Source organism: Mesoplodon densirostris, chromosome 12 (assembly GCF_025265405.1).
Source record: "Mesoplodon densirostris isolate mMesDen1 chromosome 12, mMesDen1 primary haplotype, whole genome shotgun sequence".
In the NCBI taxonomy this organism is placed as follows: domain Eukaryota; kingdom Metazoa; phylum Chordata; class Mammalia; order Artiodactyla; family Ziphiidae; genus Mesoplodon; species Mesoplodon densirostris.
The window spans coordinates 51,307,243-51,334,999 of NC_082672.1; the positions used below are offsets into that span (position 1 = coordinate 51,307,243).

At 44.6% G+C, this 27,757-nt stretch overlaps 1 protein-coding gene across 1 annotated transcript in view; it reads right to left on the reverse strand.

Annotated features, from left to right (window-relative positions):
• Nucleotides 1-27,757, reverse strand: part of FOXO3 (forkhead box O3) — a 118,217-nt gene that overhangs the window by 12,366 nt on the left and 78,094 nt on the right. The window contains 5 exon segments of the mRNA XM_060114641.1: nt 2,640-3,613; nt 3,615-3,664; nt 3,667-3,711; nt 3,714-3,805; nt 3,807-4,075. Coding sequence (XP_059970624.1) covers nt 2,675-3,613; nt 3,615-3,664; nt 3,667-3,711; nt 3,714-3,805; nt 3,807-4,075 — 1,395 coding nt within the window. The 3' untranslated portion in view covers nt 2,640-2,674.

A 27,757-nucleotide genomic window follows, 5' to 3' on the forward strand; every position in this document is an offset into this window, starting at 1 on the left:
AGAAGTGAATTCTGAGACTGTGACCCGAGGCCTGTTTTGTGAATTCAGGAGAATCTTCAATAAAGCAATAGCCACAAGTTTACTGTAAAAGTAAAGAATATACATTAGGCCACACATGCTCCTGGCTATTTAGTGGAGCAATTTATTCCAAAGCGAAATGGAAATCCTAAAGCCAGAAGCCAGACTCCCACAAAGCCCTTCACGGATGTTTCTTTCTCTTGCTCTGGTCATACTGAGCTGGTTTACTTTCAGGAAAATTTGGTGACTTTTCATATTTTTTACTTAAGAAATATCTCCTCAAAAACACTTAACCCAAAATATTTTGAGAAAAAGGTGACTAAATGACCCTAAGATTCCAAAAAGGCATAATGATAAAACGTGTAATCTTAAAAGCAGTTATTTATTATCAAAATAATAATTCACTAAATATATATTTTTAAACATAAGTATTTAAATCCCCCTTAAAAATATATATATATATATTTTTGCGGTACGCGGGCCTCTCACTGTTGTGGCCTCTCCCGTTGCGGAGCACAGGCTCCGGACGCGCAGGCTCAGTGGCCATGGCTCACGGGCCCAGCCGCTCCACGGCACGTGGGATCTTCCCGGACCGGGGCACGAACCCGTGTCCCCTGCATCGGCAGGCGGACTCTCAACCACTGCGCCACAGGGAAGCCCTCCCTTAAAATATTTTTATACCGTCATTTAGAATTTTACACACACACACAAGAAAAGTCTACTATTCAATTAAAAGGAAAACCTACACTTGAAAAATAAGACAAAAATTGATAGCACATTTTCTTCTCTTACTCTTTTCAATGAACTAGAAAGTGGACTCCTTACAACCAAACCAAAATTAAAACCTACTTGTGTCTTCAGAAGCCACAATCATATTCCTCTTCTTAAAGGAAGACAAACTGTTCTTCTAAAAGCCAAATATCTAAATTTCTCAAGGCAAGTCTCCACCAGTCCGAGTTCTGGCAGTATGGAAGTGTGTCACCCTTCTTAGCTTCTGCTGCAGTCTTTTTACCATCTCAAGGGCTATTAAATGACTCGAAACAGATGTCTGAGTGCCATTAGGGACCTGCTTCTGCCTGGGAAAGCCGAGAAGCTGAGCATCACAACACTCTCGACATTCCACTTTCGACAACTACCCATGAACGGGATGAGCTCATCACAGGAGACCCTTATAACTCCTTCACCAGGGCAGAGGGTTAAACAAGGCTCAGCTTTTTATGGCTTTGAATCCCATTTCTCTTTCACAACACTTAAAGAAGACTGTAAGTAGCTTGCTGATATTAAAAAAAAAAAAAAAAAAAAAGGAACTGGGGCATAAAAAGAGCCCCTGAACGTGGGAGGGTCTGGGGTACAAATGTGTTATAGCAGAAGACCCCAGTGCTCATCTTACTACTTGAAGAGGAGAGCTCTGGGGCAAGCTTGTGTGTTACCTACTATTCTGGCTCTGGTTCAAAGCATTTCTCATTTTTACCATCTAGAGATAATTAGGAAGAACGATTATGGTTCAAGCCATTCTAGAAATAGGGATTCTGGGTCCAGCTGTGTGACCCTGGGCAGACCACTTAACCTCTCTGGGCTCCCTGCTTACTCATGTGTCAGTCAGTATGTGTACCTAATAACACCACACATACTTCAGCCCACTGCAGTTTTACAAAGCATGATCACACACTTCAGTGCATTTGATTCTTGCAATAACCCTGTGGAGTAACAGGGGCTATTATCCTCATTTTATATAACTGGAAATTGAGGTTCAGAGGCTAAGTGACACACTCCCAATAGCAACCAGAAAGCAGCAGAAGTGGAACTGAACCCTCAACTTCCGATTCCAGTCAAATGTTTCTCTTTTCTTGCCACATAATGTTGCATGATCTCTCTGGTTCCAACAGAATTAAAATGCCACAATTTAAAAAATCTCTGTCGCCATTCACAACTCTTGTCACCGTTTGGAACCTGACACCATTTATACGTTGGAAAAAAGAAGCACATGAGTAAGTGCTCTCTCACATTAAAAACTTCTGTTTTCAATTTAATTCTTTTTGCTCTTTTAAATGCTTAGATGCTGAGTGCTAATAAAGATGCTTAGTACTAATGGTGAAGAATCTAACAGATCTTGCTTCTGGTGGAAATACTCCTGTATGAAGGAGTCCAGAAAGCATAGTCTACAGTCAAATTAGAAGCACCTAAAAATTGTTACTTTGCTGGAAAAAAAAAGATATAGAAACCGTAGCATCGAAGATGGACAATGGCAGTGCTGGACCTGAGAGCCTAAGAAAGTCCTTTGGCCACGTCCTTAACCTTGATGTTTGTGTGGCCTAAGGTCCCCTTCCTCCCATCCCTTCTATCCTCATCCATCCATCCAGTAGGGGGACCTGTGTCATAGGTCAGCGAGGGTGACTGGATACAAAGAAAAATGAAACCTCTGAACGTGTATTCTTTTTACTGGCAGTAAAACTCCTGAGCTGTCAGCAAACTGTGGGGAGGGGCACCTGACAGCCCTATTTGTTTTGCTGGTACAACTCAGAATGAACTGGTTGGGAGCCAGGTTACTGTGCACCACGTAAATGAAAGCCATTGTCCCCCACTGCCCCTGTTATTACTATGCCATAGCACTGGGCACTGACCTGCTCTGCCCACTTCCCCTTTCCTCAGTGAGCCTTCAGCCTGGCACCCAGCTCTGAGATGAGGCCTGCTTAGCACCAGTGAAGCTCCCCACGTTCAAACCAACAACGTTCTGTGTGGAGATGAGGGAATCAAAGTTAAAATCCAACCCATCAGCATCCATGAGTTCGCTACGGATGATGGACTCCATGTCACATTCCAAGCTCCCATTGAACATGTCCAGGTCCAAGTCGCTGGGGAACTTCTCGTGGCCCATGACGGGAAGGTGTGCACTAGCTGAGTACAAGGAGGAGCCTGAGAGAGAGTCCGAGAGGGTTTGCATAGACTGGCTGACAGGAGACTGCTGCTGGTGTTTGGCTGACCCGAGGCTGCTGGAATCGCTCAAGCCCATGTTGCTGACGGAACTTGACAAGGCACGGCTGCCACCGAGAGCGCCCTGGGTTTGGTGCTGGTGGTGGAGCAAGTTCTGATTGACCAAACTCCCCTGGTTAGGCTGGGCGGCAAAGGACATCATTGGATCACTGCGAAGCATCACGTTCCGGCGGGAGTTCTGGGCGGACACAGCGGTGCTGGCCTGAGACATCAAGGGGTCCGACTGGGTCATCATGACATCGCTGTGGCTGAGTGAGTCCGACGTGAGCAGGTCCTGGAGTGTCTGGTTGCCATAGTGTGACATGGAAGAGAAGGTGGCTGGCTTGTTCTCTTGGATGGTCTGCATGGGAGACTGACGCAGGGAGTTCAGAGACGAGGGGCCAAACACCGTGCTGCTGAAAGAGCTGGTGGGGGAGCCCAGGCCGGAGCCCTTGGTGGTGTATGGGAAGCTGGAGCTGCGCTGCATGAGCCCCCCGGGGGGCGACGGCTGGGACGCAGGGAGCGCGATGTTGTCCAGCAGGTCGTCCATGAGGTTGTCGGCCAGCCCGTCGTTCAGATTCATGGTGCCCGCCATGTCGGTCAGCCGGGGCAGCTCCACGGTGCACGGCTTGCTGACGGAGGGGGACAGGCTGGCCGAGCTGCTGTAGAGCATGGGGGAGAGTGGCGCGTCATCGTCCTGAACGTCGTCCAACTCCGTGCTAGCCAGGATAGGGGACAGGCGGCCACTGACTGTGCTGGCATTGGAATTGGTGCGTGAGCGGAAGTCGGTCCACGCGTCCAGCTCATCACTGCTGCGAGACGTGGGGCTGCCGGGCCACTTGGAGAGCTGGGAGGGACTGTCGTCTGCTGACTCGGTGGCGGTCTGCAGGGCTGCCTTCTTCTTGGCTGCACGGCCCCGGCTCTTGGTGTACTTGTTGCTGTTGTCCATGGAGACAGCCCGCCGCCGGGGCGCCTTCCCGCTCTTCCCCCCGTCGGGGTTGATGATCCACCATGAGCTCTTGCCGGTCCCCTCATTCTGAACCCGCATGAACCGGCTGTGCAGCGACAGGTTGTGCCGGATAGAGTTCTGCAGAGAGAGAAGGGACAATGCAGATGAGCCAGAATGGTCCAAACTGAGCACCCAGAAGAAACGGTTACTAATCAGATTCATTTTTTAAAGCAACTTCAGAGGCTAAGAAAAAAAAAAAAAAGGCTTTGCATGACCCTCCTTGGTTTGGAATTAAATGACAATATTGAAAATGGCAAGCTCCATATTTAGAGGGTGGGAGATGGTTTCATATCCAGGAAATGCTGGGGATGTAGGAGCTCACTGGCATTGTTTTTCTTAAATTCCCAAGTTTCACTGTCCTTTCTGCAATTGTACTTCCTATACTGAAGTTCACACTTATAATGTATTACCACACCATTTCTCCCTGCACTTTGCAATAAACCTCCCTGGCTCTCTAAGGATAATTAATCACTTAGGGGGCTATTTTATTCTATTTTGGTCCCCTCCTCCTCTAGTACAAAGGCAGCATCTACCTTTTCTTAACCACTTCTATGAACCCAGAACTGGTGTGAATTGTCACCTATCCTTTCTATGACTCCATCTCCTCCTGCCACAATTTCACACCTGTCTCACAAGCATAAGAAAAAAATGGTAAAGTAGGATTTGCTGAGTCGACAGAAGTAGGCAAGTTTCCCATTCAAAAAAATTCCAGATAATTTATACAGACACTCCCTCCTCAAGGCAATGCGGTCTGAGCACAATAACTTCCTTTCAAAGAGTACAGTATAGAAAGAGGAGGTGGGGGAGAGTAACTTTCCAGTGAAGAAACCTGACGTCTCAGCCAGGTGATCAAGATCAACATCAACAGGGCAAAGTCAGGTTGATAACAGGCACTCGATATAATGTGATGAAAACAGCACCTTCCTCAGTGGTCTTCCTTCCAAAACCCATCATGCCAGTCTAATCATGAGAAAAACTGCAGACAAATCCCAAATAAGGAATATTTTTAAATGCCTGTCCAGTAGATCCACAGGGAGCCTAAGGAAGCATGATGACTACATATAATGTGGTATCCTGGATGGGATGCTGGAACAGAAAACGGATACTAGGCAAAAACTAAGGAAATCTGAATAAAGCACAGATCTTAGTTAATCATAATAATGTATTGACATTGGTTTATTAGTTGTGACAAATGTACCAAACTAATATTGGATGTTAACAACAGGGGAAACTTGATGTGGATACCCAACATCAAGAACTCTCTGTACTAGGTTTGTAACTTTTCTGTAAATCTAAAACTATTCTATACTGAAAGGTTTATTTAAAAAAAGAAAAGAAAAAGGGCAAAATATCCTCGAAAACCTCACAACTGCACCCATCTTGCAAGAATCCTCCTGGCTTGGTAGATAAGCCCAGTTAACAGGGATGACCCAGATCCAGTCCTATCTCTGCCACCGATCAACCATGTGACCTGAGCAAATCGTTTAATCTGTCTGCAATAACTTCAGTTCTTCTCCACTACAGCCATAACATCCAAACCGTCCCTCCCTGATAGGGATGACGTAAGGATGATATATGATAATATACTTCAGGAGCCAGTCACGCTATCAAGTCAGGGCACTCTTACTGCTATTATAAAGCACAGGGTCATTGCCTGGGGAGGGCTCATTCTAATCTGAAAATGCCTCATGTGCAGTAAAAGAGAGGAGTTGATGGCATTTGCCACACCTGGAATAGCACCTGCAGGCCAGATAAGTTTTTATTTGCAAGTTAAAAAGACAGAAGATATTGCCTGCTGCTGTCTATTAAACACAAACCATTCTAAAAGCTACGGTAGTTTAAAAAAAAATTGGCAATCACCAACTGTATTTATGTAGAAGATACAAATACATGTGTTCTACCAGAATGTTTTTAAACATAGAAAGTGAGCAGGATTTCACCATACGTAAATAACCCAAAATACTCAGAGTGTTTCCCATGTACATGTTCCCATGCAAGGATGCCCAACGGCTCCGGCTGGGCAATGAGCATTAGCAACCATGGGTCATAATTCGGCATTTCTACGACAGCTGCAAAGACACGTTTGAGAGACGAAAACAGGCAACGTGCTGAGTATCTGATGAGACAAATGTTGCCCATGAGACTATATATCCTGCTTCCCTTTTACTCTTATGGTTTTTAAAAGAATAATGGCATCTCTATGAATGGTTCAGAAATCACATTTCTTTAAAAAGCAAAACACCTTCTCAATAAAGATATGAAGCATGCTCTTAAAACTCACTCTGCAGGGTTCAAAAAGCAGGCAAGTGCAAGGTGGTTCTATTACTGAGTACTCAGACAACTAGATATATTAACTAAAAACTTAAACTCAAGCTTCTTATTGAAAAAACAGGGTGGTCCTGAAGCTCTGTGGGGGCAATGTAGACACTAGCCGAATTACCCCTCCCCTGACCAGCCCCCTTTGCTCTAGATTTTGGAAAGAGTTCATACCAACATCCAGAATTAACAATGACCAATCATAAGTACCCAGTTATCCCCCCTGCTTTAAAAAGCATTTGGAGATTTTTTTAATGCATTTTTAGTCTCACAATTCCAAACCAAGTAAGAAAGAAAATGAAACACTTTAGAGACCTCCAAAATGTTCTCTATGGATTTTCTAATGGTCATCTATTTCTACAACTCTAAACCCCAACAATGTATGTGTGTAATTTTATAAAATTACAAGCTACCATTGGTTAGAATTTGGAGAGAGAAATTAAGCTTCTGTAGGGGTTTGTGGTAAAGGGGCTGGAATACCCACAGGGAGGACCAGAACCACAGCCTGTCAGGGCCCAGGTCCCTAATTGCAAGAGGGAAGAGTGAGAGCCTGCCTGACTACAGCACCGTCAGTTACTGGGCCAGAGGTTTTAGATTCCTCGTCTCTAATCCTCCTAGTAAACTTGCACAAAGTTGGTGCCCTCATCATATATATGAAGGCTCAGACTGAGAGAAATTAAATAACTTACAGAAGGTCACACAGCTAGTGTCTATAAGAACCAAAACTGAAACTTGTTTTCCCAACTCCACTCCAATGCTTCCTCTGCAACCTCTCCCAGGTCTGTCACCAAATTAGACAGAAGTCATCATGCTATCTGTGCTGACATCTAAGAAAAGAAACATTCGGGCTTCCCTGGTGGCGCAGTGGTTGAGAGTCCGCCTGCCGATGCAGGGGACACGGGTTCGTGCCCCGGTCCGGGAGGATCCCACATGCCACAGAGCGGCTGGGCCCGTGAGCCATGGCCGCTGGGCCTGCGCGTCCGGAGCCTGTGCTCCGCAATGGGAGAGGCCACAACAGTGAGAGGCCCGCATACCGCAAAAAAAAAAAAAAAAAAGAAAGAAAGAAGAAGGATACAAAGGCACAATCCTATGACTATAATTTTGTTTGTGAAATAGTTAAGGGTAATAATTTGGTAGGTCTTTCCTAAAACTGTTTTTAAAAGAAAGTCTTTAGAAGAGCAAGCCTGAAAGAAAAGGCTCATCCTATAGCCCGCATTTGTTTCTTTACCAAGGTGGCCATCGTAGCATTCATCCTAAAGAGAGGACAGTGGTTACCATACAAACCAATATAAACTACCCTTAGATTCTGAAACAAAACCCAACTTATTAAATGGGTGATTAGCTTCAGTGTCCAATCTTGGCTCAATTCTTGTCTTAGAGGTTACTAGTGGCAGAATACATCTCCCTAAGGCATATTACCTACAACCCAACACTCGGACAGGTTTTTCCAGTTCCATTACTAAGACGACGCAAACAAAAACCTGTGTCACCACCATCCTCACAGTCCCCAGCCTTCCGTTTATAAAATCCATAATCTGAAGGGGAGGGGGGGCATTGACAAAGGCCAGTCAATATGGCCCCTCTGTCTATTTCTAGCTCAAATGCCCCTCACTCTAATATGGTCAGGTACCAGAAATGTATTCTGCCTTTTTGCCTCATAGGTCATGATTCTAATTACCAGGTTCTCTAACTAAATTTCGGTGAAACAGGAGAAGGTGAATAAATGCCAGAGAAAATATCAGAACTACAACGTTTCCCCAGCACCTTCCCTGATAACGGAAGTTAATGGTGATATGATTTCTGTAAGATTTCAAACCGCCGCTCCCTCACCTCAATCCCAGGAATGAAGACATGGAATTTAGAAAACGAGACAAGCCAATTATAAAATCTTCTTATGATCTGTAGTTTAAGTTCTCTAAAGACCTCTTCACTGGTGGCTCTAAATTAGTTTCCAATGTACTGTGTGCATTTTAAACTATAAAACTACCATCAAAAATATTCTATGGTTTTCCACTAATTCATCTGTCATACCAAATAGTCTAAGTTTGTAAGATGTAACATTAGTTTGGGGGTTGAGAGCTGACAGTAAAGGAGGAATGTTTTTTTTTTTTGTTTTTTTTTTGCGGTACACAGGCCTCTCACTGTTGTGGCCTCTCCCGTTGCGGAGCACAGGCTCCGGACGCGCAGGCCCAGCGGCCATGGCTCACGGGCCCAGCCGCTCCGCGGCATATGGGATCCTCCCAGATCGGGGCACGAACCCGTATCCCCTGCATCGGCAGGCGGACTCTCAACCACTGCGCCACCAGGGAGGCCCAGGAGGAATGTTTTGATAGGACTAGAGTGATTTTTCTAATCACAGCTAAATACACATTTTGAAATACATTGTGAGGCAGACCATTGTTAATTGGCCGGGTGTGCTTTCCTTAAGGCTAAGGTGATAAGGTAAATATAACCAACCAAGACTCCCATTGCTAGAGCTCAGGCCATTCTGTCATCACATTTGGTTACTAAAGGAGCCAATAAATTACTCTAACCCCAACCCAAAACCCTGTAAATAGTTCTGGTTATTTAAATCCACTACTAAGAAATCCAGGGATTGATGAATTACAGCAAACCAAACATCTCTAGGAAGAAACTTTTGTCAGAGACAAATATGCCAGTTTTTTTCCAACTTGGGCCCAAAGATGCAGAAAACCCCGAAAGCAACTGTAACACAATGTCTCTGAAGAGAGAGCAGAGATAAAAATGAGACGCAGAGTATTCTTATGTCAATCTTCTCTTTTACAAAAAGATTTAGGGCCTCCCTGGTGGCGCAAGTGGTTGAGAGTCCGCCTGCCGATGCAGGGGATACGGGTTCGTGCCCCGGTCTGGGAGGATCCCATGTGCCGCGGAGCGGCTGGGCCCGTGAGCCATGGCCGCTGAGCCTGCGCGTCCGGAGCCTGTGCTCCGCAACGGGAGAGGCTACAACAGTGAGAGGCCCGCGTGCCGCAAAAAAAAAAAAAAAAAGATTTACACTGAAGCAAGGCCTGCACTGGGGCAGTAAACACATTAAGTGTAATTAGTAACAGAGGTGGCAAACCTGTCCTGTGTGACTGCAGCTGCCATTAGCGGCCTAATCCTCCGAGGAGGGATGTGCAGGTACGTGAAGGAGGCCGCCTGCTGGAACTCACGTTTCACAGTTGGGCTGACTGCAGCCGTGTGGGCCAGAGCCTGGAGATCCCTTTGCTTGGCCCTCCTTGAAGAAATCAGCATAAAAGATGACTGTCTTCATCAGAATCCGGTAATTCTTTTTCTTGCTAAAATGAAGACAGTCTCCTAATGCAAGATACCTTTATCCCTAATGCTAAAGTGCACAGTCTCTACAGTTATGCCAACTGGTTGTGAAGACAGATGGACCCCAAACAGATTAGATTAGATTAGGTGTCGGAGAGAAGCTGCCTGAAATGAATAAGTATTCCACCAATATTTACAAAGTGGGTAATTCACACATGCAATTTAATGTGGCCAGTGGAGGGAGGCAGGCTTCAATGTCAGCCAGGTCGGAGCTGGAGTCGTGGCCCTGGCATGTGTCCTGTGACCCTGGGCAATTGACTTAACCTCAGTTGCCCCTTTCATAAAACGGGGATAAAACACCCTCTCTGTCTAACTCTAGGATCTTTGGGAAGATTAAATGAAAGTACGCATGCAAATTACTCATCGAGTGCCAAGCACAAAAGAGGCTCTCAACTGTCAGATCCCACGTACGGAAGCAGTGACATCACAAATGTTCACTTACTGTTTTCCGTGCATCATATACTTGAAGCCAGAAGGTGAGAGGGCGGCTCCTTCCAGGAAGAGATTTCCAACTCTTAAAAGTATTTCAAAGGTGCTGTGCCACTCAGGAGTAGCTGGTAATTTCCCAACTATTGCTACCCTGTGTCCGCTCCAGCCCCTTCCAACCCATGTTTACCTTGTAAAGACTGCCCACTAACCCAGACACCAGCTGCATGTGCTTCCCCTGGAACACAGAGAGGGTTTTGTCTGGAAGCAACATGTGGTATCAATTTATCTTTCTCAGCAACGGCAACAAGGAATCCACTGACTTTAAAAATAAAAAGGGAGTTGTGTAATTTAACTCTTAAAGGCCTCTACCTTTCCCCCTCTCTCTTTTTGCTGTCTCAAAATGAATTCTGGTTGTCAACGCCCAAGCCAGACCCATTGCTTCCCACCAAGCAGATTGCAGGCATTGCCCTGGTCCTCACGAGGGATTTCGGTGGGGACGATCTATAAGGCACTGCTTTTAAATCCAGTACTCATCTACCTTGCACACAGGACCAGCATTTCAAGTAGGTCTCCTTGCTTTGACTTGTTGGCACCAACAGTTCAAAATGAGGCTGCCAAAGGCATGAATCCTAATATATGCAACTGCTGAACAGGAGATGATAAAGGTCACATGAAAAGCCCAATGGAAACCATGAGTCCTGGGGAGGCCCAGGGGACTGTGTGCCACAGCAGAACAACACAGAGACACAGCTTCAGGAGAGGGCCTGGGAAGATGCCTCTGATTTATAATGACAGGCCCTTTCAAAGGCAGTTCTCTGGATGATGCCCTGATTTCTCTTACACATCAGTTTTCCGTCCTGGCTGCCTCTTCCAATCACTTGGGGAGACTTTAAGTACTCACTCATAAAGACTGGTGTGGGTAAGGCCTGGGGAGGTACCTCATTAAAGCTCCCCAGATTATTCTAATGTGCAATTAGAGCTAAGAATCACTGGAATTTCCCCCTCACATTTCTACCGGCTGAGACTCTAAGATAATGATTCCCAGTCTTCCCAGGTCTGGTGCACAGCAGATGTTCTGTAAGTCCAAGTTTCCACCATTCAGAAGATAAGGATGAGAATCGGGCTCACAGATTTAAGTTGTGTTTATATGTACAGAGTAAAACGGAGAATTAGAGTAATTTATCAAATAACTGGGGTCCAGATATCTTTTTTCATTAAAAAAAGGGGGGGAAGGGTCCTTGACCTTGCACTGCCTTGTAGATGGTCACCCATTCTGCTCTGTGCCACTTCTCTACCCAGCATGGATAGACATGGACAGAAAAGAGGGTAAGTGGACTTTCCAAAAGTAGGAACTGATGATATAGGCTGAAGAAGGAATGGGCTGGGACCATAATTGATCCCTGTAATTTTCAGAATCTTCCCCAAATTACCACGAAACCTCACATAATCTCTTCTATAACAGACTGTCCTTCAAACAAAATGCCAAAAAGATAGACTGCATAAAAATAACCACTGAAAAAGCCAGACCCCAATCCTGAGGTACTTATTAGCTTCCATTGTTAAGAATACAGCAAAGTATTACTTAATGAACTTCCCTGAGAAGCAAAGTACATATGCAGATCGCCTCAGTAACAATCACACAGTTTCTCCTTCCTCGACTGTACAACACGCTACATCACCGCACTCACTGCAAAGACCCTGGGTGGGGGAGGGGGAGGGAATACTGCAAAGGGCCAGGTAGTGCCACCATCCGAGGGAGAAGTGTGCAGGGCTGGTCCTTCTTATTAGACATTAGACATTTAGCTGGCTTATCCTCTTCTACTACACTTTATCTACTCTGGGGCTAACTTGTTCGAAAGCAAGTATGCCAAGTATGATAGCATAAAACAGACTTGTGAGTCCCTATTTCCGACTATATGGAATCCCAGCTTCCGTGTCTTCAGACAGAGAAGAAAACTTAAACATTCACATACAGGATTGCACAATCAACCCTGATGTGTAAGACAAGGTCCAGGCTAGCTCCAGTCTTACTTTTGTCTAAAACACTAAAAGTTCAAACCATTAAGGGACTTATTTAAAAATATGACGTTCTAAAATAAATAATGTCGGGAACTTGCCTGAAGGATTAAATTTCCAGCTAGAAACAAGATTTCTGTTAAATTTGCTGACAACTATCCTCTACCCGCAGAGGTCTCCTTGGAAAACTCACAGTTGTTTCACGTTTTCGTGCAGTAAGCAGCAGGTTCTGGCCCCTCATTTGGAGGAATAAAATCATAATAACCTGGTGATCAACAAAATGAACCCATTTCCTACCCAAGCCAAGATACATGAAGCTTTCTTAGGGGAGGAAGGGCTAGGCAGACAATCTGTTCTGTCCCCAATTGAAAAAGAAATCCTAGATGGGAAGAAAGTTCTCTTAAAGAGCTACCACACTATTACAGACAGTTTTGTTGGGTTTTCCAGGGTGGGTTTTATTTTCATATTAACTTTTCAATTTTTTTCATTTAGCGATCTTTTCAAGCCCTTCCACAGCTGTTTCTGCTCTTGGAGGGCAAGAGGGAACATTCCATTCCTCCCAGCCAAACCTGCACTTCCGGCACACAGAGAACCCTGGCAGCCTTGCGCCCTCTGCCCACACCCACTCCCCGCAGCACCCTCCCCCCTACCCGAACCCCCTGCTTCCAGACCCGTGTCCTCCTCCCCACCACCCGAGGAAGCAGCAACTAAGGGCATGCAGTCAACAGAAAGACAGTCTCCAGAACGCAGGTCAAGGCTGCAGCATTTGGCCACCCCTGCCCTCTTGCTCCAGGCCTGAATCCTGATGCGACGGAATCCTTTCCCCTTCCCACAAGGAGCTCGGCAAACACACACCTTAAACTCCCCTTTAAGACCATGCAGGACTAGACACACAAAATGTATGTGTCAAAGGGTTAAAAACCAAGAAGTTTCAGCACCTTCTTGAAACTGACTCTGCAAAGTAGAACAAAGTGGAACAGAAATAGTTTTATTATTAACATACTTTTCACTTAGATTAAAAAAAAATAAAGCTGCCAAGTTTTTCCAGTTTGAAACTGTATTGTGGGTGGAAATGGAGAGAATAAAAGGGCACTGGGAATACACATCCAGAATTCAGGAATACATTAGAGTCTAATCACTTTCATGGCATTATATAAGTGATCATCAGGGCAGGAAGTTCAGTAAAAAGTTAATACTGTGGAAAATGGAGAGGGCTGTGAAACCCGTCTAGTAACAAGCAGCCTTAACTTTACAGTGAAAGAAACTGAAGACCAAAGAGATACAAGGCATACCCGAATTCAGTCAGCTAGCATGTGACAGCCAAGCTGAGACAACTCAGATCTCCTGGCCTTGACGTGTTATAGTAATACCACCCAGACACAGCATTAGTCCCAGTGTCTGGATTACCATGACAACTGAAGTGGTGAAGTGCAGGGAGCACAGAGGATGGTGAGATCTACCATCCAGCCACCCACCCACCCACCCACCCATCCATCCATCCATCCAACTTCAGTCCGCCTTGCTTTACAACTTGAGGAATAGAAGTCTGTCTCCTCTAACACATACTGAACTCTTTACAACCAGACGCCATGTCTTATTATAGCTTTACCACCTAGCATGGGGCTGGCACGTAGTAGGTGCTCAAAAATATTTCTCTAATCAATGAATTAATGGGAAGGGGGCGGCAGCCACAAAATAGGCCTGAATTATACTTTAAAATGAAATGTTATAAAACATGACACCAATGAATGATCCTCAACATGAAAAGATGGAAGTAAGCTTCCACTGTAAAATGTGAAATAGCATCTAGGTTGTTCTAAAGTTGACAAGTCTCAGCCTTAGGTATTAACTTCAATTATACAACTGAATCTCTAAAACCAAGATGATACAGTCTAGTAAGTAGGCTTAAGGTTCTCTGTAATAATATTATACAGATGGGCAGAAGGATGGTAAGTGGGCTACTTGGGGGAGCAAGGGCTCGACAGAATGGTCTCAGGTCTGTCCAGGGTGTAGAGATGACTCTCCACCTGTCTCAGGATGTTATGGAGCCCCCATTACTTGGTAATGCGGTGGGCCCAGAGCGCTCAGAGGCATCCTTGAAACCACAGATAACACATCTGGTTCTAAGTCTCCTCCAAGCAGGCAAAGGGGCAACAAGAGAAATCCAAAATAGAGTCTACTTCACCTGCAATCTGAAGGAACTTACTGTGTTTGGTGCCAACCAGAGCCAAAACTCTGTGCTTGACAAATCTAATCTCATTTTACTTTCATGGCAAGCCTGTCAGGAGGAAACTGAGGGGCAAAACAGTAACTGTCTATAGGTGGTGGTGCCGGAAATCAAGCCCAAGGCTAACTCCTACAGCAAAGCTCTCACCACTGCATTGTGTGTCCCTCTAAAGTCACTGAAATGCCCAAGGAGAGAGGCACCATTCACAAGTGACCAAGGAACATGAAGCTTTCAAGAAATACACAAACCAGCCATTGAATTAAGTGTTCCCAGCTCTAAGTTTCTGTACGTGGTCCCTAGGACTATGAAAGGGGGGGTGGGGGGTGGAAGGTGGAAAAAGCACTAACTATGAAACAAGCCTTGTTGGAACTGGATCATTTTTAGAAATGAGCCTTTTCTTCTCAGACACTCCCCAAAAGGGACACTATGGACATGTCCTACCTCGACCTGGGATCACTATTTTAGGGAATGACCAAACAAGATCACGGCCCTAAACTTTTGAGTGTCCAGGCCTTCCTCAGAGGCACATCTGGTGGCCTCTGTGCTCAGGGACCATCACCCCGTAACTGAGTCAAGCCAGTCTACCTGGTTGTCCCTGGCAGGCCTATGCAAGCCCCCAATAGCTGGCACCCTGCTACAGGTCCTGAAGCCAGAGACATCAGGCAAATATCTGCTTTGCCCTGGACCTTGCTATTTCAAGGCTTAATGTGAAACAGGGACTCAGCTCTATGCTATTTAAAACATGTAATTAGTTTATTATTGAGCCAGAAAAGATTAGCTTGCTTTCAAACTATGTGAATTTTAAAATACGATGCCTTTTGCCTGCCAACTGACAGCACAATCAGGTTACTTCTGTTTAGCCTCAATCAAAAACTCTGGTAGAAAACTGCTTTAAGGCTTCATATGCATGCTATTTTATTATTTGTCTTCTGGCATCAAATCCTGCAGAAACAGAAATCATTGAAAATGCAAGCACATTAAAAGGGTGGATGTGGAAGTGCTGAGTGGGTGAGTTAAACAGCTTGAGAGTTTGACATCTGAAATCCAGGAAAACTGCCTTTCTGTTCTTAGTTTACAATCCCTCCCTTCACATGGAATTCACTGGCTTTAGCGTCACACATACAAACACTGACTGTTTCCAGCTCTTCAGATGTTATGGTTCAGAAAAAATGGTTCTTTTTTGTCTTGTTATTTCAAGAGCAATGAATCTCTTTTTGGTAGCTCTGAAATATATGCCAGTGTGTGGGTACAGTCACACAGTTACACATGGGCCCACACCCTGGAAAGACTGGTAGGGGTGGAGGCATATTTTTCAGCTAGGGCAGGAAAAAGTAGGGGCTAGTATTTACAAAACAGACAAGTGTATATGCATCTGGAAGCAGGCTACCTTCCAAGTGTCAGTGTTAATTATTCTAGTAGTCATCAAAAATCAAGGTGTTACTGGTGAAATAAGCAGAAAAAGAAAATAAATGCCACATAACAGAGTATCTCATGTTGGCTCCTGCAAACACACCACTGATGGACTTTTTCTTTATGGGAATAAAGAGTACAACAGTCAATTCTGCAAAATGACTCCGGCCTACAGTACCCTCTTTCCGCTCCACACCCCAGGGAAATTCAGTTAACAAGGAGTCTCCTAAGGAACTGCTCCCTCTACCTGAAAACCTCACCTGCATGTGCAGCATTTCACTGTACTGGTTTTGCAAGATTTCTTCTTGTTTAAAACCACATGATGCAAAAGTGACTGATGACCAATATAATGATGTTGCTAAATGCTGAGTGAATCAACCATTTATTCCAGGACACTCCTGGGTGCCAATTACATGCACAGATGAGCACCAGCCAGCTTGAAATTCCACATGAAATGATCAAATAAAGAAAGGAGAGGACATTTCCACTCACCAAAGAGCCAGGAATTCATTCCATTTTTCTGAAGTAAACATTGATTGAGCCATTTGTATTTTAATTTATAATCTAGGATACACTTTAATTTATAATCTAGGATGTTCTCAAATGTGCAAGTTAATATTAGCACTATCCCCCAAATTACGATGAAGTGGGTTGAATATGCATGGGATAAATCTCAGTGTTTCTAAAAACCATGACAAGAATGCCGTATTTTAATACTACTATGTACCCGGCTATAATCTTCTTCAGGTACACTGCTAGGTAAGCTTGAAAGCACTTAAGAAACTGGAAGCAGTAGCATCAGTGGTGATATTAATCTATCACCCAAAGGGCAGGAGGGATAATATTCACCGGCAAGGACAGTCACACAGGAGACTAAGAGTCTGTAAGACATGAGACTCTAAGTGTGTGGCGGAGAGTTGGGGGGTGAGCCCACGCCTCACCCAGCAGGTGTCAGAGTGCTCCAGGGCTCCTGGCTCCCCTACACTCACTGTCAGTGATTCCAAAGCCACTTGTGAGGATGCAGGACCCCTGGCTTCTACAACTGCCTCCCTGGTGGAGTCTGACTTGGCAGGTTTAGCCCTCAGATTCTCTCCCCCAACTTCCTGGGGCTCATCATCTGGACTTCCTGAAGTTTCTAACTCTTCCCCCTTAGGTTGTTCATTTGCTAGTAAGAAGTGTGTGTGAGCTCATGGCACAACCAGGTCCTAGGTCTTTCCCGAAGACTTAACAAATGGTCGTATGTACGGGGCCCACTGAAACTAATCCCCTCACATCAAGACAAGGGAGGAAAAACACCCAAGAACAGATGTTGCTGAGCCATTTGTAGGTTCAAAGGTAGCTTCGAGTAATGCACTTCAGACTCTCTGTGGCATTACGTGGAATAATATCACCCAATATACCTGTTTCCCCAGGAACAAGTTCATTAGGTTCTTTCAAACAGCCATGACCTCAGCAGTCTCCCCAAGTGAAAAAGATAGCCAAGTCCTGATGTTAATTTGTGGATAGAACAGGAAATCACATTAAGCTTCTTATAAGGTTAACAAATTCAAGTTGGGAGACAATTCTACGGTGTGTCTGCACATCTTGCAAGCAAAGTACTAATGGCCTTTAGTGCTGGATTATCTTTCAAGGATGTCTGTATTTGCATAGTAAACAGCCTTGAAAGACAGGAACAGCATCACCCTCCAGAGCAAAGGGGAGATATGCTGACTGCTCATTGCAAGAGACTTAGGATCCCCAAACTCAGGGTTCCTTTCCCATTAACAGAACACACTATGTGTGCAGGCATCAACCTAGGCTCATCTGTGTCACTCATTGCCATGGGACACTCGGGAGCAAGGATGGACCTGATGGAAAATATGCTGCTCATGCTGCTTGCTGGGTCACCAGTGAGTAATAAATTCCTTTGCCTCCAACCCAAGAGCCTCATGGCTGGTAGGGTCAAATCTCAGATCCTTCCAGTTCCTGACAGTCTACTGCTTTAGTTTATGAACTGCTGACACTTCCTTAACTGCACCAGATAAAACTGGGCGATTCATCTCTAGCTAACCCTCTTCTCTACCCCTACATGAATAAGAAAGAACACAAGACAATGGGATGGAGGAAAATGAGGTCACAAGTAAGAGGCAGAGGCACATGGCTCCAGCATTTTGAATGTTCTGACCTGGCTCTGCTGAGGACCCACAGGCTTTATGAAAGCAAACCACTAATAAAAGGGAGAGGGGCAGGGGGAACAGAGAAGCTCCTGATATAGTCACTCTGCAGTGTTTTGTCTGCATCCGTCACCATCTTTTTCAGTGGTTGCTCAACGCTGCGGTTTGCTTTTAAGAGCAGAGCGGAGCGAGCCGCAGGTTTGGGTTTGTCGCTTCTGCCTTCCTCCTCTACCAAACACAAGAGCCAGCCACATTTATGTCCTCCAGGGAACGTCTGCTGAGTTTCGGCAGGGGCCCGATCTCCATCAGGGAGCCCTGGGCCATTCTCAGAGGGAAGAATCTCTCCCTCCTCCCCTTGACTTGTCTATGGACTCTGCCCCAAATCTAATCCCGATGGAAATGCTTTCAAGGTCTTTCTCCTCGCCCCAGTGACTGTTGTTGCCACCCGTCACGTAGGCAGAAGCCCAGGGTTCCCTCCTCCTTCCATGCTAGCTCTCCCACATGCATTTTCTTCATTCTTCAGACAGTATTTAGCAGCTTCAGACCCGTGGAAAGGAAGACGGACTAGGCAGTTCCCCTGAACCAAGAGCAAACACACGCACACACACGTTTATACACTCCAAGTTTTCAAAAGAGAGTTCGTTTTCTAGCTTATTAACTATGAACCAGAAGCCTCTACTATGAAACATAAAAACCTTACAAGATTTCATGCTCTACAGTTTTCAACTACTGATTTAAGCCAGACATGTTCTGGTACGTACGAAATTGGTATTTTCTTTTCTCTTCCCTTTCCTCTTGGATAGCCTACTTCCATTCTTGGCAAAAGGAGGCGTATACTTACTATAGTGTCCACATGCACCTACATGTCCAGTGCCGGGTGGATTGTTGCCAACCGGCCAAATAATGTGCCCTTTGAGAAATACTTATCAGTTAGAGTGCTATAAAGTGGGCCAGCAGTTCTACTCTGCTCACACTGTGTAGTAGTTTGGCTACCGAACACAACAAGCTTTCTTTGGTTCTCTTTACATCAATCAGAAAATTATGTTAGTGTGCTCTGACGCTATCTGTGGACCTATGTGGAAAGAATGCGACATCCAGGAGTAAATTAGAGTCAACTCACTCCACTTGGGCAGCAGGTTCCCACACAGACACTCCAGATACTAACATTATACCGGGCCCCCAACCTGGGCTCCGGCAAGGGCTACACAAATAAGGGACTATTAGCAACAACTTGCAAGTAATCAATTTTTTAGTGCTTTTCAGTCTAGAGTAGCTGCCAAAAGAATATGGCAAAACCCACCATTTTAAGAACACCAATTGAAGCTACACTAAGGTATTCTTACCATAGGAAATAGGTTTTATTTTGTCTAAATCCATATAGGAGGTCTAAAAATATTTTAAAAATAACGGTTTGAGATTTTATTTATTTATTTATTTTTGCTGTGTTGGGTCTTCGTTTCTGTGCGAGGGCTTTCTCTAGTTGTGGCAAGCGGGGGCCACTCTTCATCGCGGTGTGCGGGCCTCTCACTATCACGGCCTCTGTTGTTGCGGAGCACAGGCTCCAGACGCGCAGGCTCAGTAGTTGTGGCTCACGGGCCTAGTCGCTCTGTGGCATGTGGGATCCTCCCAGACCAGGGCTCGAACCTGTGTCCCCTGCATTAGCAGGCAGATTCTCAACCACTGCGCCACTAGAGGAGCCCACGGTTTAAGATTTAGATACCACTTGGACATTTAAAAAGTCCTATAGCTTTTCTGTCCTTCCTCCTGACAGCTCTCTCTTATGTGGCACTATGTTTGGTGATAATTATTAAAATATTTCTTGGGGGGAAAAGGTGCGTAAAAATATGAAGAAGTTACATACGTTTTTAATAGAAGAAAAACTGGGAAGCGTTAAATAGCAAAAGAAAGCACAACTACGTCCCTTTTTCTATCCTGACGCATGGAAGACCATCAATACATCTTCTTGAAAGGATAAATGAACTCCCCCTTTATTTTCTCTTTTGAAGTAAACCAGGCTGAGTAAGGTTAGCATCTGTAAAACAATCCAGGAAGTCCAGGATTACAGAGGTAGACACTCTTTTCCCAGGTTCTCCATCTCCAAGGAAGTCTACCTTTAGCATTGAAAATCACAGTAAATAAAGTATCAGATTTAAATAAAGTTAAGACATCTGCCGTAAACTTCAGAAGCACTTAGAAATTCAAAACGTGGATATTATTCATTTTATTAGAAATCATACTCATGCTTCAAGTGAATGGCACAATTCAAATATAGTAGGAGAGAACATTTTGTTTTTAATTAAGATTCACGGATTTTTTTTTTTTTTTTTTTGGTAACCGGGAAAATAAACCTTTGGACTGATTGGCAAAAGTATTAAGTGGGTACAAAACTTTAAAAATCAGTATCTATTGATATTAAAAATGTAAATAACCTTTGACTTAGTAGAATAGACCACTCCATTCTCCTCTTCTTCCTCACCACAGAACACTGATTTTTAGCTAAGCACATGGCTGCCCAGAAAAAAAAGAGACGAAAACCTCCAGCCTTCCTTGAAGTTAGATGTGGTCATGTGACTTAGTTCTGGGTGACGATATGGAAGTAGGAGTTCCGTGGAACTTCCAGCAAGATTAAAAGCAGCTGACTCAGATGAGAGACCCTTTTGTTCTGCCTTTCTTTTTTTCTTTTTCTTTTTTTTTTTTTTTGAAGATGTTGGGGGTAGGAGTTTATTAATTAACTTATTTACTTTTGCTGTGTTGGGTCTTCGTTTCTGTGCGAGGGCCCTCTCTAGTTGTGGCAAGCGGGGGCCACTCTTCATCGCGGTGCGCGGGCCTCTCACTATCGCGGCCTCTCCCGTTGTGGAGCACAGGCTCCAGACGCGCAGGCTCACCGGCCCAGTTGCTCCGGGCATGTGGGACCTTCCCGGACCGGGGCACGAACCCGCGTCCCCTGCATCGGCAGGCAGACTCTCAACCACTGCGCCACCAGGGAAGCCCCTGTTCTGCCTTTCTTATTCCTGTTGGCCTACATCTAGATGGACCGACCATAGGGGGAACCTTGAGGATGAAAACCACCTGCTAAGGTGGGACAGGATATAAGAGGAGACTGATCGTCAGTCAGTTCTTAGAGTGACCATATCACCCCTAGACTTCTTTTACATGAAAATAGTTCACTATTAATTTTGGGTTTCCTATTATACATAGGCAAACCTAATCCTAACTGATAGACCCAGAAGCTCTACTTTTAAGAATTAATCTTATTGATACACCCTTCTACACACACACTCTCTCTCTCTCCCTCAACTTTTGCATATTTTATTAGATTGATAACAAAAAATAGTTGATTACAAAATTACAATTATTAATAATGGTAATGAGAGGTTTCTAATCACATCAGGTAAACAATGCAACAGAAACACCTAGCAAGAAAGGCCATTCTGTGCCTGTCTCCCATCCACCTTGATGTACGTGTCATCAGGCACTTTGAAAGTGCTTTTCCGTGAATAATTGTGTACATGCGGGACACCGTCATCCCTCAGTGGTACAAGGCTGGCAGGGCAAACAGTAAACCTCGCGGCCTCTTCTAAAGTTTTAGAAGTTCTGATACGGAGGCCACTAAGGAGAGGAACTCAGCACATTTGCAAGTGAGGAGGCTGTATTATGGTGAGGCTCTTAACACTTCTTGTTTTGGATACACCTGTATTTCAAGAGAAAGAGCACTTTTGCAGTTTCAAGACATAAAAATGAATTGTGGGAATTATGGCTCAGAGAGACATATGGTCTTAGCTTCTAGGAATTACTTTCACAGTGATATATAAAGCTATTGCTACCAATTGTGGGAATTATGCAGGGTCACACCTTAGCAGTGATTTTTACAAACCTATCAGAAATAACGTCAACAGCCAGTAAGCAAAGAATATCTACAACATGCCAAAATGTTCTCACTTGGACAAAGGCTTGCTCTCCTGACTTTGGAGCAACATGAAATGAGTGGAAAGTAAGGCAGACACAGTGATACACCAATCTCCACTTAAGCCCAGAGCATTAAATCCAAAAAGTAAAAATGCTATCTAATAAAAAAACCAACAATCTCATATCTGGACAGTGTGGGATAGCATCCAGTACGAGTATTAAAACAACAACAACAAATCTCTATTCCCACTGAACCAAATTGTGGTCAGTTATCCCTAAAATGAAATTTTAAAAACCAGGGACTGAGTGAATGAAGAAATCTGTCACAAAGCGATTCCAATATTCTGACTAATGAATGCTACACAAGAATAGGAACTTTACTGCATTAAGATACCACATGACTGTCTCAATTTTTCATGTCTAAAGGCTGGATATTAAAAATTGCATCTATGAAGGCCTAATAGACAGGGCAGCATTACAAATGTTTAATTATGCTGCCTAATTTCACCAATATGTGAGAAAAAACATGCTGGGGCAAGAGTCTTGAATATTCCCAGTTAGGTATGCACTATGGTTGGTAGTCTTTGCCTGCTGGTAAAAAGGGAGCCATCCCCAGGAGAAGAAAAGATGGGTGATTTACTCAGAGGAAAGGAGCTTACTTAGTAACTGACATCTTACATACATTTCACTGATAAATACTACATAGTTACTCTCCAAGCCTGTGTGGGATGTAAAGGGTTATTTCAGAGTTTAAACTGTCCCTTTCAACATCTTTTAACCTCTTCGTGATATGCTATTGAGTTCATTCCTGGCACTTCATGAACAAACTCATGAAGTCTTGGCTCTGGAAGGGTGGTTTGTGGCATCAATATCCCACTAGAGGGCAAGGCTATTGGGCCAGGACCACCAACTTCTCTGGTGTCTCCCTTGAAACTCCTAGCACAGGGCTGGGCACTCTTTGTCATTAAACTGCAACCACCCTGATTTTAAAAGGGAAGAAAACCCCCTCGAAATCACAATAAATGTTTAATGGACTAACAGCTGTTTTGGAAAGTGATTTTAGTTTACTAACATTTTGTCCTTAGGTATGAATGTCCTACATCGGCCCAATTTCCTTTTGCTTAGGGATTTGAGCAAACCCCCCAGGACGTTCCACCCTGATGGCTTCCCCAGCACTAGTCACTGGTGCTGATGTTAGTCTTCTGATGGTTAACTTTGAGGATGCTATCACTTGAAGATGACGGTGGCTAGAGGTAAAAGGGAAAAGGCACAATCCCATAAGACTCCCCCTGACACAGAGGGCGGATCTAGGGTGGCAGGGAGTGGAAGGAATAACAACAAAGGGGCAGCCTCTCCCACCAGCCTCATCTGAATTGTCCGGGCTGGAGCAGTGGAGGAAGAAATAGAGGGGCCTCACATAACACACAGTCATTCAAACAGGTATTTACCGAGGTCCTTCCATGTACCAGGTGAACAAGACAGTCCCTGGTCTCATTCATGGATTTTACAATTTTGTGGGGTGAGGGGGAGACAAGGGATAGTAATTAAAACAAATACATACATAATTACAAACTGTGAAAAGTGCTCTGAAGGAAAGCAACAGGGTACCATGAGAGGAAATAATGGGGTGGGTTGGATGGACCTAAGATTTAGACTGAAAAGTCAAGAAAGACCTATGAACTGGAGGATGAGCAACCAAGCAGTGAAAGTCATCAGGGTGGATGCGTTTACCTAGAGAGAAAAAGGAAGAAAGAATCTGAGATGTTCTCCTTGAAGTCATGCAACATGAGGTCAGGTAGAGAATGAGGACCCAAATGAACAGGAGCCACCAGACAGGAGGGAGTGTGGTGGTCATGACTGTGAGAATCTTCCAGAAGGAGAGAGCAGGCACTGCTGAAAGATGCAGAAAGAGGAGGAGGTGGAGACTGTCCATGAGCGCTGGCAAGAAAGAGGTATCCCTGGTGGCCTTGGTAACAGCTGTACTGGGAGTGCTAGGGGAAGAAGCTAGGGAAGATGCCAGCAAGGGATAATAGATAATAAATCACAATCACAAGTCATACTCATAATTAAAGAGGTAACAGTTACCGAGTGCTCATTATGTACTAAGCACTGTTCTAACAATGGCAGTCATATTATCCCCCATTTTGCAAATGAGAAAACTGAAGCCTGAGGAAATCTGCTCAAGACTGCATGCTGTGCATGGAGGGTCCAAGATCAGATCTCAAGGGGTCTGGCTCGAGTCCAAACACTATGCATCGAAGGGGTGAGAGGGAACAAGACCCAGGGCCTGTGGGCAGAGGCTGGCACAGTCCTGGCCCTTGAGTCTCATGCAGGCCTTTCCCAGCAGAGGACACGGCTGGGCAGGCTCTACTGGGTACAGTGGGCACAGGACCATCCTTCCACCTTGGGAAAATAATGACTATCTAAGGAAGGGTATATATCCCAGAGTAAGCACTTTGCAATTTCCCACTTGCTTTTCCACTATTCATCCGTGAGACCCCTGGCGAGTATTTCCACTTAGAGGTGCCCTGAGGGGCAAACAGAGCTGGAGTCCATGCTGAAGTCAGGCCTTACTGCCCCTGCTCCACACCATAACTCAGCACCTCAGCTCTGGACCACACGCTTTCCATCAACGGGCCCCACCGCCACAGGCTGGGCAGGGGCAAAGCAAAGCAGAGCACACTGGATGTATCCTCTCCCCTACAGTTTAGCCAGAAAGGAAAGTTGAGCAACGAGGAGAAACTGTTGGACTGCTGTTGAGCAGCCCTTTCAATCCATAACCAGGAAAATAAACATACGGACATAAGCAAAATAGAGCAGCTGTGGATTTCTTCTGAGGTCTGCTCATCTTGTTTTCAGGACCTGGCATTCCCACTGCCTTTACCTCCACCTAGCACCATCTTTAGGTACTTGGGAGGGTGCATGCTAGTTCTGAGGCGACCTAAATGGTCAAAAACAGTAATTTAAATAAGTTAGGGTCCTTGGGTGGCCTCCCCAAGCCTTCCTGTCCCTTTGCCCCGTCCTGGTCCTTTCTGCCCTCAGACAGTTTAATGTAGACTAAGTCTGAAAACATCAAGCTGGCCCTGGATAAAGAAGGTACTTGTTGTTTACACAGTAAAATGACAAGAATGAAAGAAAAATGAAGTCATCCTCTGTGGAATAGCACTACACAAGAACCGAGGTGAAATAAAATTCCTCCTACAGTAAAGTTTTTGTAGAGATTACCAAAGGGTGGGGAAACGAGAGTCTGGAAGCCTATTTAACATTGTATGAGTTAGTCTCTAGATCAGGAAGTGAAGAACATGTAGAAATTCTTAAGTTAGGAAGTTTAGATGCACTTATTGGATCATGTGAAACATGCATTATGTTCTGGAGTCTTACAAATAAGCTCCACCTGTATGCAAAGGACTAAAAACAGCCTGCAACAATAATGAAGACTGAAGTTGCATTAGTTGGAGATGAATGAGCTGTGGGACCAGTAACTGGACTTCCTGCTACTCAGACAGGGATCAGACAATCCTACCTGTGACTCTTGCAGCAATTGTCCCAAACGAGGCAAGTTAAGAGTTAAAATTCTAGGCTCAGAGAAAGGACTAAAGTAACTTAGAGTGCAACTCCTGCCATATGCAAATGATTCTAATTTTCCAAGATCTTGGTTATTTGCTAGCTGTTGAGCCTTTCTGTTTTGTCTTCAACTTTTCTTTGATTACCAGAGTCATATATGCTTATTCTAAAAAACTAAGAAGATTAGAAAAGTGTGAAGCAGAGAAAAAAAATCTCATAATCGGCCCTCCAGACACAACCTTTGTAGATGTTGTTATTATTTTCTATAGTTTTTGTTTATATGAATGTGAACATCCTGCACGCTACCCTGACGTTTTCCCCAAATTGATGTTATATTTATAATAAGCAGGGCCTCTTGTCAATAAGCCCTCTTAAATGTATTTCTTAAAACTTCAATGACCTGTATTATTCATTATTGAGTTTGGGTACTGCTCTCAAGGTCTGAATTATTAAGGCTTTTTATTTCAAGTTTCATATACTCTTGCATTCTTCTTCCCAAATTCCATGCAGGATGCAGAACATAAGCATGCAGGATGCTCTTCCACTTGGCCCACTTGTATAGACAGGTCGGTTTTTTTTTTTTTGGTTGCATTGGGTCTTCGTTGCTGCACGCAGGCTTTCTCTAGTTGCGGCAAGCGGGGGCTACTCTTCGTTGCGGTGCATGGGCTTCTCATTGCGGTGGTTCTCTTGTTGCGGAGCACGGGCTCTAGGCCCGTGGGCTCACTAGTTGTGGCTCCCGGTCTCTAGAGCGCAGGCTCAGTAGTTGTGGTGTGTGGGCTTAGTTGCTCCGCGGCATGTGGGATCTTCCCGGACCAGGGATCGAACCTGTGTCCCCTGCATTGGCAGGCAGATTCTTATCCACTGCGTCACCAGGGAAGCACCAGACAGGTCTTAATACAAGGAATGGCATCTGTATTCAAGGTATAATGAAAAGTTTATCCTTTACAAGCAAAGCACATGAGGGATTTTGGTTGTAGGGTACTACTTGTTCTGTCTTTTGGGGGACATCTCTAGACCCACCGCACACAGCACACCTGAGCATGTCCTCCACCCCACATCCTCGTGTTTCCATGGCTGCTTCTGCACTCCCCAGTCCTCAGGTCCCATCCTGCCGCTATGGGGGCAACCAAGCCACTACAGGGAGGAGAAGACCCCAAAATGGATTAGGGGGAATGACGCCTTACGTCTGTATCAAGTAGTCATCACAACTCTGTCTACTTGGTAAGTTAAATGTTATTCCTATCCAGGAGAAAACTGGCACCAAGAAGTTAAGATGGAATTTTAGAATGGGAAGGGACTTCAGAGATCAGCTAACCCAGTTGTGTCCAAACTGCTTAGTGGGTTCGTGGAGGTTCTGGTTCTTTAGGGCCTTAGGTGGGAGAAGCAGACCAACCCGCCAACACTCAATGTGGCGAATTTACCAAAACTGATTACTTTCTAAAGCATTTTCAAAAATGTTTTAATAGCATTAGTAAGACTGTTTGTTTTTTGCTATTGATGAAATATTTCAAAATAAATCAATAGCTTAAATTCAAAGGCATCATAAGGAAACCAACATGAGCTAAAACAATCCTACCACACTGAAATACTGAGTTTTGTTTCTAATCAGTAATAACTGGGAGCTCAATACCTAGAGCAGTGCTCAGCACATAGTAGGGCCAAATAGATATTTGTTGGATGAACTGTTATGAATGAATGGGATCCATCAACTCTGTAGAAAAACCAAACACGTAAGAGTAAAATCATTCAAGGCAGTAAGTAGGAAGGAAGTCTGGAAGGCATTCATGAGCTGTACGATTAATAACTAATTTCATATCTACTAATTGTACGTATGAAATTGTGAAGGATCAAAAAACTCAAATTGATTAAATATCTTAAACAGGCTACACAGTGGATGCTAAGAAGTTCACACAGCTGAAAATGATAGAAAAAAATTAAACATCAGGATAAATGGAACTACATCCACAGGAAATTCTGTCATTTTTTGTGACTGATGAAGCATATCTTTGTGAATTTATTTAATATGTGCTGAAGGTTCATAAAAGTACAGTGTGTTGCTGTTAAAGCACTTGGTGATCTGACATAAGAGGCCTACATGGGGAAGCACATGGCCAACCTGGGGGGCAAGGGGTATCTCCATTTCAGCTCAGCCTATATGTATTGCTGCCCAAATGACGGCACCTGAAACATTCTCCTGCCCAAGATGACCATAATGTCTACTGTGGTGCAGCTCAGCTTTTCAGCCGTTGTGCACATGCTTTCAAACCCTCAACCTTTTCTATTAACACACAACCTCACCTCTCCCTTCCTCCTCCAGTGAAGGCAATCTGCTTGCTTCCTTCCACACATCTCTCCAGGAGCGCTGCGTCGCCTGCCCCTCACACTCATCCTTCCTTCAGGTTCCAG